The 14,689-nt window shown below is 33.8% G+C and overlaps 2 protein-coding genes and 1 long non-coding RNA gene across 9 annotated transcripts; 1 reads left to right on the top strand and 2 right to left on the bottom strand.

Annotated features, from left to right (window-relative positions):
* Positions 1–822: 822 nt before the first annotated feature.
* Positions 823–10,405, top strand: LOC146943026 (uncharacterized). Of its 7 annotated transcripts, none has more exons than XR_015032939.1 (10): positions 823–1,312; positions 1,798–1,909; positions 4,887–5,061; positions 6,248–6,334; positions 6,467–6,545; positions 6,985–7,122; positions 7,204–7,551; positions 7,858–8,000; positions 8,105–8,217; positions 10,079–10,405. It is a non-coding gene; the product is annotated as an uncharacterized LOC146943026 (long non-coding RNA). The 7 variants fall into 7 exon arrangements; XR_015032937.1 differs by having other exon boundaries at positions 6,985–7,272; positions 7,510–7,551; XR_015032936.1 differs by having other exon boundaries at positions 6,985–7,320; positions 7,510–7,551.
* LOC146943027 (uncharacterized) lies at positions 1,949–6,227 on the bottom strand. Its single transcript, XM_085757118.1, has 5 exons — positions 5,192–6,227; positions 3,874–5,097; positions 3,564–3,788; positions 2,616–3,476; positions 1,949–2,526 (listed from the first exon to the last, which is right to left on the bottom strand). Exons 1-5 carry the CDS (start codon positions 6,111–6,113, stop codon positions 1,949–1,951), a joined length of 3,810 nt encoding a protein of 1,269 aa, XP_085613244.1. The 5' UTR covers positions 6,114–6,227.
* Positions 9,751–13,465, bottom strand: LOC146943025 (uncharacterized). Its single transcript, XM_085757113.1, has 12 exons — positions 13,128–13,465; positions 12,459–12,605; positions 12,105–12,372; positions 11,922–12,015; positions 11,704–11,828; positions 11,531–11,621; positions 11,308–11,449; positions 11,066–11,223; positions 10,860–10,980; positions 10,577–10,747; positions 10,407–10,478; positions 9,751–10,295 (listed from the first exon to the last, which is right to left on the bottom strand). The coding sequence occupies exons 2-12, from the start codon at positions 12,594–12,596 to the stop codon at positions 10,023–10,025; spliced, it is 1,653 nt and encodes a 550-aa protein (XP_085613239.1). The 5' UTR covers positions 12,597–12,605; positions 13,128–13,465; the 3' UTR covers positions 9,751–10,022.
* Positions 13,466–14,689: the final 1,224 nt, after the last annotated feature.

Below are 14,689 nucleotides of genomic sequence, written 5' to 3'. Positions count from 1 at the left end.
ATACGTTATATTGTATAAAAAAATATGATATTTGAGACAATAGTTAAAATAAAATTTATGATAGAGTTGTTGGTGTAAAAAATAGGGGTGAGAATAAGAACATTGTAATGGGCCTTGTAGTACTGGTGCAGCCCAATAGTACAATTATATTTGACCCGGTTTTTGTGTTTAAATAGTCAAGTGCAGCAAAAAAAAAAAATTAGCTACTTTGTTGTTGTGGTTTTTGAGAATGTCTTCTTTCAAAAAATGTTGCAGGAATCTTTTCTTTAATAAAGTGTTAAGTTGACATTATGGTTGGTGACATTGACCAACTACAATGTCACAAGTGTCTTTCTTTTTTCTCTTTCAATATTTTTTTTTGTTTCTTTGTACACTTGTGACATTGTGGTTGGCCAATATTACCAATGTCATCAACCACAATGTCACCCAAGTATTTTCCGTGTTAATTTATGTGTGCAGTAGCGTTAAGATTCTCCACTTATTTGGAATTGATGTCCGTCATTTTGCATGTGTAACTTTTTGAATTTCATAGATTTCATATTAAAATAAAAGGTCAAATACCTCCTTGGGTCCTTTAAGTTTCACGTTTGTAATAGATAGGTCCTTCAAGTTTCAAAGGTTACAGATAGGTCCTTTAAGTTTTTAAGGTTTCAGATAGGTCCTTTAAGTTTCGAGTTTGTTTCAGATAGGTCCTTTCTATCAACCTCCGTTAAGGACCTATCTGAAACCTTAGAAACTTAAAGGACCTATCTATAACCTTTGAAACTTAAAGGACATATCTGTTACAAACGTGAAAGTTAAAGGACGCAGGGAGGTATTTGGCCTAAAATAAATTACAACTATAAGTATATTTAGTGGTAATATATGGAGAACAGAGCATATATTTAGTAAGTATATATCCAAAGTTGTTATAAGTTTAATTAAGCCATATTTTATATTCTTTATTAAGTTTCTTTCAAAAAAAAAATATTCTTTATTAAGTTCAAGTGTGTTATATCATAAATCAATTATTAGTGTCTCATTAGACTGGGAGCACTCAGGAATCTATTCAGTACTGCAGCCTGTGTCGTATTCTTCAAGTTTTGGCATATGCATAAAGTTAGATTCATTTATTGATTTGATCTACCAAGTAACTTTATTCAACTCAATACATTAATGTACATCACATTATTTTTTGCGTGACCCTACAAACACATGCATCCAGTACTGTAGCTAATTGTGGTAAGAAGAAAAAAGCTTTCATACAAAGAGGTTCTGAGTTCAAAAGAGCAGGATGAAGAAGAAGAAAGCTGCAGATCATGGAATTTGAAAGGTATTATTTACATGCATAATGTTCTACAACAGACTTGTCTTTTTTCACAAGTCTGATCTTCACTTGTTATAAAATCGATTATTTATTTTATTTAACTATTTGCATTGTATTTTGACTGATAAGTAGGATGCATGTCAATTAACAGCTTGCTAAGTTAAGAGCTGATAGTTGGTTCAATATTTGGCAGAAATTTAACTGCAAAACTGAAAAATAGCTAAGCCAGATCAACTTATGATTTCTGCATAATTTTGTTGAAGCTTTGTAGATCTCATTTTGTTCATACGATTTTAAAGTTTGTTTCAATTCGTATTTATGATCTAAAAAGAATTAAGTCATAACAGGTATTGGAATTGAATATTAAGACCTTGGATAAGAATTATAAAAGACTAATGTTAATATTAAAAAGGATGAAGTTCATTACAGATAATAAACAGATTAAATGAAGTAAAGAGCTGTATTTTAGCTTGGTTCCACTATTTTGATAGGTGGAAGTTGAAAATTTGGTAGATCAGCTCTGCAAAAAAGGTTGAATCCTGCAGTTCATGGAATGATATATTAGCTTTGAGGGAAAACAACTCCACATATATCTGAATATTGGTAAGTCATGCTGGTCATAATTTTTATATTACTTACTTGTTAGACATTCTGAAAAACTTCTTTGTAGACAACATTTGTTGTGGTGATTTTGGCAACTTTGTTTTCATCATGGATCAATATCTTGATACCCTTTTTGCTTGTAACTCTTGATATTGCAACATAGATTTGTCCATGACTGAAAACATCTTTTGGCAAATATAGTCCAACCCAATCTAGTGATTGACCTTGTGATTTGTTGATGGTCATTGAATAAGAAACCACAATTGGAAATTGTCTTCTAGTTAATTTGAATGGCCATGGAGACTGAGAAGGTGACATATCCATACGTGGAATGTATGTTATATTTCCATGATGTTTGCCTCCCATGATCTTTGCTTCCAAAACATGGTTAGCCATTTTTGTTACAATCAACCTGGTTCCATTACAAAGCCCTTCAGATTGGTCTATATTTCTCAAAAGCATAATTGGACAGCCAACTTTCAATTTAATCCTATGATTGGGGAGACCTGAAGTACGTAGTGTACATAGGAATTCCGGTGTCAGTACATCAACAATGCTGTTGTCATTAATCTCTGATCTATCAATGGAGTTGGCACTTAGATATTCTTTTTCTTCTCCTGCAGTTACAAACACATTGTTATTGGTTGACCGTCCCCAAAAAATAACACATAATTGACAGTTTTAGTAGATGTAAAGAGTATTTTACCAGGCATTAGACCAAGTACGTATTCATTGATTTGTTCAACCACCTCAATTGTTGATGCTAATATTGCTCTGCTCTTCAAGTACTCATATGATTTGTAATTTTCCAAAAAATTAGGGTAAGTACTGTTGATGATTGCAAGAATAGGATCAGAATATTCAGTGATCAACATTTCAGCAGGGATTGGTATTTCAGCATAACCATCATTTGGTTCACTAATCTTTCCCTCCCCAACACTTAACAGCCAGTTTGAGAATTTTGCTATTTCTTCATTCTCTTCAGAATTTGAACCATGCTTCAATCTCATATTTTGTGTTAATGTTAGGACTTCAATGTGATCCCAAATATATGAAGCATTTATGGATGCATGCACAATATCGGACCGATCACCTCTGGGAATAACTGGCAAAATCTGTCTAAAATCTCCACCAAAAACTATAACTTTCCCACCAAAAATTTTATCGCACTTGACAGTCTCTGTACTCATTATGTCCTTAAGTGTTCTGTCCAAGCACTCAAAAGTATATCTATGTGCCATTGGTGCTTCATCCCATATGATTAACTTTGTTTGTCTAATAAGGTTTGCCATATCACTATTATGGTCAATATTGCAAGTAGAGTTATCTAATGTTGGGACAGGCATTTTAAACTTAGAATGTGCAGTGCGTCCTCCAGGTAAGAGTAAAGATGCAATGCCACTTGTGGCTACAGTCAATACAATTTCATGTTTTGACCGTAATGCACTTGCCAATGTACGCCACATAAAAGTTTTCCCAGTTCCACCATAACCATGCAAGAAAAAAACCCCACCTTTCTGATTTGTAACTGCCATCATGATTTTATCATAAATCTTTCTTTGTTCATCTGTTAGATAATGTGACTAATAGGATTAATAAGTAAAACGAAAAGGTATAAGTTGGTTGATTACGTAAAATTGTTGGAAAAATATACTAATACCTGTTAGTGATGCAAACAGTTTTTCAAATTCTGCTTTGAGGGTGGCAGTATCATAATTCCGCTCATCATATATCAGCCTATTCCCTAGTTGCTCAAGAATGTATCCTTTTGGATAAGGTAAAGATGAAAACTCTGTCAAACTTCTCCTACTTGATTGCAACAACTTCTCAATTTCAATTAATGTTAAATTATGAAGTTGTTCATCAGTGAGTTGCAATTCTGAGACACAAAAGATCATGTGTAAATATGTTGTTGAAATGAATGTATGGATTAGTAGTAACCAGCTAATAAGTATATTACATACCTTGGTTTTGAGCTAAGTTTCGCTGATCACGTAAAATTCCATCTGACAACCAATGTACAGTGTTCTGCCAAACATGTCTTGGTCTACTCATTGCTCCTGATAACAGCATAATGACAAATAACCTTCGTAGAAAATATCCTGAACCCCATTGAAAAGCTTCTCTAATGGCTCCAATATATTCCTTGTCATCCTTTAGGAATCCCATGGCAAAACAGGCTTCCCTAAAGGTAAGATATTGCACATCACCAACTTTGCGTATTTCTTCATATGTTCTTGGCCCTTTTACAACAGTCAACATCAATCTCAAGTGGAACAACTCGCCAGTTGTTGGTGGTACCCATATTAGTCTACCAATAGTGAATCCCCTCTTCCTTGGTGTCCAACTTCGATTTTTTTTGTTATAAACAAATTTTGTTACAAACTGGCCATAAGTGAGCTCTCTTGCTGCCTCATAAACTTGATTAGCTTGCATCCAAGCTGTGAACATTGATTCTGTTACACTTGCTCTTTCAAGAACATTTTCCATCCGAGAGTGGTCAGTAAAGTATATTGTCTTCTCTCCAACTAAATGGAAAAACATACGCTCAACAGCTGGTTTTCTACCATGAATTGAAAATGATAATATTCTCCAACATGCTTCACTTGGAGATATATATCGACAATCCAGATACTGTTTGATTTCATCAACAGGTTGTTGAAATGAACGTGAATGTTGTTGAGAAGGGACAACTTTTGCTCCGATTCGATCATAACCTTTGTGAATATACTTGAATAAGTATTTAATTGATGAACTTTGGTTGCACCATTCCATATTGATATGAGCTTGGTACTTCAACAACAGTTTTGTGTTGTATGGAACAACATGTCTATTGTCTAAGGCAATACCATTTTTGACAATAGTATGAGTATTTGAACTTCTCTTGTAAACTGGATATCCATCTTGATCTACAATTGTTTGTTCAATGAATTTTTTGGGGAAGAATTTTGAACACTTGTTATTTTTTGTCATGCAGGGTGAGGACAATCTGGCATGACCACAAGGACCATGAATCATGTGACTTTTGACTAAGTTATACAACTCAACATTCTTATTTGGATCAGGGATCTCTGCAGATATGATTTTGTCTATATCTTCAGGTTTTGGATACTTGCTAGATGGGTGTAAAAAAATGAGAATGTGAGCGTGTGGTAAGCCTCTTTTCTGAAATTCAATGGTGTACATATCTGCGGATAAAAAAAAAGATCATTAGAAGAACTTATATATGAAGTCGTATATAAATGCCAGACATTGTATACATTTGAAATTTAAATAACTTACATGCCAACACTTTGCCTAAAATGTGTTTTTTTGTTAGGTCTTTTATCAACTCATCAAACTTGATTTTGAAAACCCTAGAGATGATATCAGGGCGATCTTGAGGTTTCAAGTTGTATTTCGCTAGTTCTCTAGTTATCTCAGGCCACTTTGGATTACATGTAAATGTAATGAAAATGTCTGGGAAACCAACAACACTTGATATTGCCATACCATCAAAATAAAGTTGATCCATGTATCTTTTACTTCCCACAAAGGTCGAAGGCAAAATGACTCTTTTCCCTTGTATAACCTTATGACCTTGGTTATCAGTTAGTTGCCTATATTTACCAACTCTTAACTTAGATTGATTTTTCCTTAACCAATTGAGCCTCTCTGCCTCCATCATTGCATATCCATCGACCAAGAATTGTTGGAGTAGCTTCCTTGAAAGTAGCAACGTCATTGCCTCGTATTTCCTAGTTTGTATTCGAAATGAGAACCATTTTTTGATTGTCAGTCTATTCTTTGCTGTAACAACAGTATCATTTTTATATCGTAGCAGAATTCCTGGACGATACCCATCTTCTCCATAAGGGAATAGCAAAGGGTATTGGAAACCTAGATAACTGGCATGAAATTCATCTATTCGCTGCAAATCCCCACTTTGTCCTTGCAGAATGATATCTCTTTGAGATGCTGAGTCAATGTCTCCTACAATGAGTGCAGCAACTTCACTAACAGTTGGTTTATTGTAGACCCTGCCATCTGTTTTTCTGTCTGAGATAAGTTTCAATCTTACATCTTGAACAGGACCTTGTTTGAGAACATCTCTTGCCATCCTAAAAGCTTTTGCATGGACATTATTAGCATCTAACATGGACTTCAACTGTTTCACAATGTTTTGATCGAGGTCCTTATTGTTACTGATAATCCAATAATACATATGATTAGTTAAATAGGTAATTAACGCCCCAACTGATGATAAATGAAAAAAATAACAATGTTGAAGTAATGTTAATGAGTTATGAATACCTGAAACTTCCTATCCTGTTGGCTATCTCATTTTCTGTGTCATAGATATATAGCTGAGCAAATTTCGGACGTTCTCCCTCTAATGGTAGCATACTTCCAATTCTGTGGCATGTCTGGCCATGCATTCGCAAGGTAGGTGGACCTCTTCCTTTTTGTGTTTTATCATCAAACTTCATACCTGGAGATGTAAATGAGAACATAGCATTGTATGTTCTTGCATTAGCCTGATAATTTTTGCTCTCTGATCCATGGTTTTGAAATAAGAGAGTCTGAAGCAGTTCTGGAGGTTGTTCTAGAAGTGGGAGCTGTACATTTCCACCATTGCAGCATATTTGGAACTTTGGTTTGCAACTATTCCTTGACTTTTCTTTCCTTTCTTGATACCACATTAAAGCTCCGCAATGTTGACATTCCCAATTAGGATCTCCAATATCACCATAAACTGTGTCTATTTCATAAAAGATAAAATATAAGTAATGATATTGTTCAATGATACAATAATATTATAGCATTCACATTAAAACTGAATTTGGACTTACCCTGCAAGTCAGTCTCATCTTCATATTGAATATCAATATCACTTTCAGAATCAGAATCAGTTTCAATATGATCAGTTCCTTCAGAATCTGAATCTGTAGAATCTTCATTGATGTTGTCATTCTCTTGAGTTGTTTGCTGTAGTGTTTTTGACATTGTTTCAAAGTATTCAGAATCTGTTGCAATTTGTTTGCGTTTAAGCTGAACTTGAGGTCCTGACCCACTACATTGTTGATCTGTTACAGGAGGTTGTGGAGTTGCATTTGGTGATTGAGTGGGATTTCTGTGGATATCCTGAGAACTGCTACTGACACTTGGATGTGTGGCATCTAGACTCGCTAACAAATTGGTTAGAATCTTCTCGACTGGTTGTGACATTGATGGTATGTTTGATTTTGGATTTAATTGCTTCTTGGATCTTGGATTGTTTTGTTTGACACTGCATTCAACTGTGCGCTTTCGAGGAACATGAGAACATGAACTGGATTTGCCCTTTTGCTGAAGCTTTGGTGATGTATTCTTAACATCAGAAGGTTGCCCCCTTGTCTTTTTACTGGTACTAATCCTTGATGTTTTACCAGGTGGGATTTTTGTGGTGTTTGTTTCAGTAGAATGAGATAAACCACTAAACTTTGTTTTCTTACTTTGAACTGGGTCTGCAATTGAGTCAAGTACCTCCTTTTGACTACATTTCTTGTTGATTGAAGTCTCGGTACAGACATCATTGCGCTTTTTTCCAGCTTTAGGTGATATAGTTGAAATGTTGACAGGTTGAATTGTTTCATCAAATTTGTTCATCAAATTTAATCCAGGTACATTTCTCCTAACTGTTTGAGTTGAATCCAATATGTTTGAATATAAATTTGAGAATTGGGTATGATTGGTAACATGGTACTGAGAATTGCATTGAATGTTAGGCATGTTGATAGGAAACTCAGATAATGTTGGCTTCACAGCAGATGTGTGTAGATATTTTTCCTGGCTGCTACAATAATAAGCATCTGACACAGTTTGAGAATTGTGCTTATATTGTAGTTTATCAAATGCAGCACATAATGTTGGAGGTTGAATGTTTTCAAGTAAGTTGCCTGACTTATGTGCTCCTCTGATCTCCTTAGATAATGGATAATGAGGAGGTAGATTCTGTATGTTCTCAAGAGGAGTAAATCCAGTTACCTTCCTCTTAAGTGTGTGAGTGGAGTTCACGATAGAATGATTGTAAGTTGGCAGCTGGGTATTCTTGGCAGAATGATACTGAGAAGTGAGTTGAATCTTAGGCATGTTAATAGCAAACTCTGTTGATGTTGACTTTGATCTTGCCTTTTTAGCTGATGTTTGTCCCTTTTTCTTTTCAACACCAAACAGATTTGGAACTCGTAAAGGCTCAACATTGATATTCTTTGGTAGTAGATGAATAGGAGTACAGTTGGGTGATGGTTGACTGTTTTCACACCAGTTACCTGACTCACTTAAAACAGGTAAATATGCTTCTGATTTCTTGTTAAATGACTTTAACTGAGAAGGTGGAGTGTGTGTGTTGGCATGCCCTGGTGTTTTAGACTGTGAAGTTTGAGTTAGGTTATTTACTGATGAAGTAATATCAGAAAGGGGGGTTGCTGGTCTAGCTCTCTTAGATGCAACATTCTTCTTATTATTTGTCAACAACCTTCTTTTCTTATCTGCTGCAGTGTTAGGGTCATCGTCCACAGATTTTTTTTCCTTCATCTGTGAAAGATTGTATTCAACAACAACTGTTATGAATATAGTTATCACACAAAGTCTTGATTTCTTAGTAATGATGTCTGAAACTTAAAACTACATAGCATTTATAGCAGTTAACATTGTCCAGTTTAGTGGTAACAATTACAAAATGGTAACATTCACATGAATAGTTGTCTAAGAGTAAAGGATAATAAATAATGATGTTAACAAAAAACTGATGTACAACAGATTATTAAAAAATGTTGAGTTCATATGCAATGGTCAGTTTTAAATGCTGAACACTAAACTGGATAAAATGATACATACCTTCGTTTAACGTGTTTTGGACAGAAGATGTTATATAATCTAAGTATCCATTAAAATTGCTTCCTGCTATTGAAGTTTATGATATCATGATCTTGAGGTTCAACAGATAGACTTTGTATGAGTTTGTTTCATTAGCAGGCATTGATATTTGTTCCCCAGACAATAGTGTAATAGTATAATAAGGTATATTATTAGTTGTTATGTTAAAATATTATTAATCAAACAGTGTCGTACTTGGTCCAATGGTATAATTGTTTGCCTCAATTTATGTGAGCTGTACAGTGAAAATCACAGTCTATATATTATAGAGGTTATAATAAAAAAAATACAGTATTCCAATATATTGAGGTTATTGCAGTGAGATGTCTCAAGTAATAGTCTATTTTAGCCTTAATGGCTGGTGTAGTTGTTATTTACTGTTCACGCATTAAATGCATGGCAGAAAAGAGTAATGTGATTGTTTTGAATCTGTCTTGTCGAAGGTATGGTTGTTGTTTGTAATGATAGTAAGTAAGGAATTATATCTTCTTCAACTGAATAGTTACCATCCAATGTTTGTAACATGTCATTATGATGTGGCTTATACTGATTAAGTTGATAGGGCAGTATAATTTGAACTAAAACATGACTTATTGTACATCCTCTTTGAACAATAACATTGGCAATGGTAAAGTGAATATATTGTATAAGTAGCTTTTTCATAAATCTGTTTAGTTTTGTAATTGATGATTTGAACTAAAGTTAAAACAATGAACTTTGTAAGTTTGTGGTTAGTACCATTAAGCATTTTTTCTTATAAAACACAGTTTGTATGTTTATATTCACCCTTACATAGATCATACCAATGGAAATATCTTTAGAAAGTGTATGAAAAAATGTTTATCTACAACTATGATATCTTTAACGTAAATATTTAAGCTGACATTATGTAGATATGAATTTGCCAAAAGATGGAGCATAAACTTACAAACACCAACAAATAATATCCCAAAATGAGTGACCTTATAGTGGTTCACTTATAATAGCAGTTTGATAGACATAAACATAAGTTGAAGATAGGTACAGATGTCTGATTTCATGTTTTGGTAGTTCTAAACCAAAAGTGAACAAAGTATTAATAAGTTACAAAACATGGTATGTATTACCAACAGCTTATATCTGAATAGGATGCATAGAGCATTTGGAAACAGTTTGAGATCACCCTATATGGTGTTGTTCACCATGCAAAATACAAAATACATAACAACAACAGTGTTTATTTTTTCTCCTGTTTGATAAGCTTAACCCTTTTAGAAGAAGAGTTTTTTGCAGGAATGATATCATCAAGGTTGATAGGCTGGATTGTGCGATCACTTGAACCACTCAAAGCATGGGTAGTAGCAGGAAGAGGTGTGGTGGAAGCAGGTGTAAGTTGGCTGAGTGAGTCGCAGTTCTTGCTTACTTCAACATTCTTCATCTTGCTGACAGGGGTTTGCATCTGACTAAGTGTCATATCAGGATCAAATTCAGATGTTGCAGATGCAGCATGCTGAACATATGTTTAAACACATAAAGGTTTGAGTATTGATTCATGATCATACATAAACAATATACACTATATCTGCTTTAGTTGGTAACATAAAGGTTAGTTATAACTTACAGCTGAGATAGTAACATCATCACTCTCAACTTGCATGTCCTGACTCATATCAGCTGGTCCAACATTGTTATTCTGTGGTGCATGTTGATTGTATATATTACATAGTGTATAGTAGTTAGATATTGATATTGACTATATGAATACAATAACTATTAGAGTAGTTAATTAACCTGATGTTCAGGGAATTTGTTCTTAATCTGATCAACAAAACCTTCTCCATCCTTCAAAGTAACAACTGAGCATGTCTTCCATTTAGGTTGCCATTTAACCTTAGCCACAATGTTTTTCCCAGCAAGGGAGTCCATAAGCATAGGATACTCCAAACGATTAGTTATCCCAGCCTGTGTGGGAAAAGCCATGAAAGGTAGTCTTAAATATTTGAACATAAATTGTTGAGAAGTGGATCAAAATGTAAACCAACAATTTATACATTAAAGAAAACTGTTGAATAACCTGAATCAAATTAGTCCGTAGCTGAGCAGCAGAAATTCCCAACAATTGTGTAACTTCACGGTCCCAAATAACAAAGGTAGACTTATGATCTTCATAAGAAACATCAGCTTCCAGTTTGTACCTATACCATGGAATCAAAGAGGATGTATTTCATAAATTCTGACATAATTATTGATAATAATGTAGACAAAATTTAAGATATATACCTGACAATTTCAGTCTCGGTGTTGTGGCCATCTTCACAAGTATAAGGAGGTTTGTCGCCTCTAGCAATCTTAGGACACTTGTGACATGCAAAAAAGTACCAACCATGCTTAGTAGAATTAACTTTCACAATTTTTGCAACAGTGACGCAATAACTGATCTGAAAATTTGTCAAAGTAGGGGTAATGTTAGGAAACAGAAAGTATAAAATGGAAGTAGTGGATGTAGTTTTTAAAGGTGAAACCTGGTCCAGCTGGATGATGTTAGATAGTGGGAGAATCATAGAATTTGAGAGTAGATCTGCCTCAGAAGAAAGTTGTGAACTTCCATATGATTGGGTACACATGATTTGGCTTTGGGACTGAGCCTGGTCAGCTTGAGGTAAACTAATAACCACTTATTATAGTTAGTGGAAAAATTGTATATTCAATGTAACTAACAAAAAGACAAAAATAACAACAACCAACCTTGCTTTGAACAGATTGATCTCAGGAATGTTGTCATTGATGTATAACTTAGTGTAACCATAAGTGTTTGAAACACTTAGTGGAAAGCGTCCTGTTTCACATTGGAACATAATTGTTTGATTCAAACATAAGTGAATGTTAGTAGATAGATATAACAGAAGTAGAGGTCAAACCTTCTTCCTTGATTTTGGCATACTCCATCATCACAATGACCGGTCCACCTTCCTTCCTTTCACTGTTAAAATTAATAAATTTTGCAGCATAATCTTCCCATAAAGTGCAGTTCAGAGGGATGTCACTACATTGCAAATATATAACAATATATAACATTAATGTTGTTTCTAAATATTAACCACAATAAGGGTTTTAGGCAAATGTGTAACATACACACCTTAGGTCTTTCATAGTAAAGTTGATCTGTAGTTTTTTCCCAGTACCTTCATTCAACTGGCAATATCTCATCTCCTGGACAAGTCCAATAACATCTTGCAAAAAAAAATGGCATGATGATAAAAAACAAACGAATCCAAGTAAATCCTTAATGTAAGTAAAACATAAGTAGAAATGAACTCACTGACTAACACATCAGGTTTCCATTTGAGAGAAATGATTTCTGCAAAAGGCTTGAATTTGATCTGAGGTTTAGGGATATCATGAGCATTTATGTGTTCAGCATTAGTTCCACCGGTCCATTTTAACAAAAACTTATGTTCTGAAGCCTTGAACACTAAATTATTGCTAACAACTTGAAAGTTACTCAGAGTGCATGTAGTGTTTTCGACTAAGATTTTGTCATAAACAGCTTTATACCCAGTAGGTATAATCGCTTGTATATCATTACCCTAATAAGGAGACAACCAAATCATTGTAAGGAAATAAATTTTGTTAAGTTAAAACTGGTAACAATATATAAAGTATAGAAGGTGACCTTAGCATCAACAATGACAATCTCGAGATGTTCCCTCCCATCCTTAACAACGGTCCATTTGTCCTTAACTCTAACAGCTAATTTCCAAAAATCTTTCTTGTCCGTGACATCACTGATGAACTCAACTGGTCTTTCCATTTTTCAGATCTAAGTAAAAAAAATATAACATAATTATTAGGATGAATGTAAGTTGAAAGCGCAGATATTGTTGAAGCATTTTGTGAAATGTTTAAACAAAACTGAAAACAAACATATAAAAGATGAACATGAACACATTGAAAGGTTGGAACAAAACTGAAAACAAACATATAAAAGGAAGAACATGAAAGCATATTAAAAATATGAACAGGAAACCATTGAAAGGTTTAAACAAAATTGAAAACAAACATATAAAAGATGAACATGAACACATTGAAAGGTTGGAACAAAACTGAAAACAAACATATAAAAGGAAGAACATGAAAGCATATTAAAAATATGAACATGAAACCATTGAAAGGTTTAAACAAAACTGAAAACAAACATATAAACGATGAACATGAAACCATTGAAAATAAGAAATAATGTTTTCGTTGTAAAACTGATGTAGAAAAATCAAAATCGAATGACTGTGTTGAATGGAAACTGGAAAAGTGAATAGTAAATTTGAATTTGAGAAGAGTATTTTACCAGGCAGAAGTATGAGAGAGGGATCGAATGAGAATGCTTGGTAGAAAATATTGAAGTATGGTTATATTTTTAAGTTATCTCATAGTCTATGTTGATTTGATTGGAAGCTGTAAACTTGATATTTGAACCAAAAGTGTACTTGAAAATCTGCCACCAAAAAGTATTGAGTTCAGTTTAGTTCCAATGGAGTGGGTAAGTTAGAATCATGTGCAAATAAAGCAAACCAATCTAATTGTTTCAGTTACATGATGTAATTTGCGTTTTGTGATGTCATTTAGTTAGAAATGTAAATTATTAGACTACTTTTGCCCCTAGATTTGAGACGTTTACAGTAGAAGGGTTTAAGGGCATAAAAAGGTTTTCCACAACATGTTATTTTCTTATATTAAAGGGGATTCTTTATGGTATTTATTTATTATGTATACGAGGAGTCAAGAAAAGAAATGAAAGAAGAAGAGTCTCTCATCTCATAGTACAAATAATCACTCATTCATTCACTCACACAACGACACATATTGCATTCATTAGGAATCATATTCTTTCCACATCATTATTACATATTAGTCGTCCACAAACAACACATTAACACGTAGCACTTCAAGGAAATACTAACATACAACGCACCCACATGAAGTTCATGATTTCCTAATTGCCACGATCATGTCCTTCTACGTTTGACTTGTATCTTCGAGGTCAAGTCAGCTACAAGAAGATGCCACGTGTGTGGTTGTGATTCTTGAAGGAAGGTCCGTGCTGTCATAAAAGACCTTTGAATTTATTTATTGATTACTATATGGTGCTTGATACGGTAAAGCTCCATTAATCGACACGTGGTTACTCCTTTATTTTCTTTTGCTTACTTTTATGTCCTTCCTTTCCAAATCTTCCTCCTTTCCTGCAAAGCTTTGATTGCGATGCCCATGCCGTACTATGTTGTATTAAGGGTGTGTTTGGTTGTGAGAAGAAAGTTAGAAGAGAGAAATAAGTGAGAGAGAGTGTGGGAAGAGAGAAATATATGAGAAATAGAGTAGATTTGATGGGTTGTTTGGTATAAGAGAAAGAAGAGAGAAATAGAAGAGAAAGAGATGCTGCTATATTTTGAAAAGACAAAAAAATCCTTGAATAAAAACAACATATAATTTTTTTTAAGGAAAAATAACATATAATTTATGATTGATTAATTTACTTTTTGTACAAATTCAATTAATTTATTAGTTTGATATAATTAAATTGTTTTAATTTAAATTTTTATAAACTTAGTTTTTTTTTTTAAAGAACATAGTTAATTTACTTTAAATTAATTTAACGTGTATTATATATTTTCCAAAACCAATTTTCGAGTTTACAATCGTTGTTGGTTAGCAGGTAGCCGCTACTCAGTTCCATTATAACACGCGTGTATGATATGCGTGGCAAACTTTTATTAAAAAAAAAAAAAAAAGTGTTGTAAATTGTACTTATGTCTCATGTTAACGTGAAATTGCAATGGCATAAACGTAAATTTGCTCACTCCAATCCACTTCTCTCATCTTTCTTCGCAAGATTGAGGAGAAATAAAAAGG

The sequence above is a fragment of the Medicago sativa genome, chromosome 3, assembly GCF_051527215.1.
Source record: "Medicago sativa cultivar Bolivia chromosome 3, Bolivia_mono, whole genome shotgun sequence".
In the NCBI taxonomy this organism is placed as follows: domain Eukaryota; kingdom Viridiplantae; phylum Streptophyta; class Magnoliopsida; order Fabales; family Fabaceae; genus Medicago; species Medicago sativa.
The sequence above is the reverse complement of the archived record's forward strand: the minus strand, read 5'-3'. Positions and strand labels throughout refer to the sequence as shown.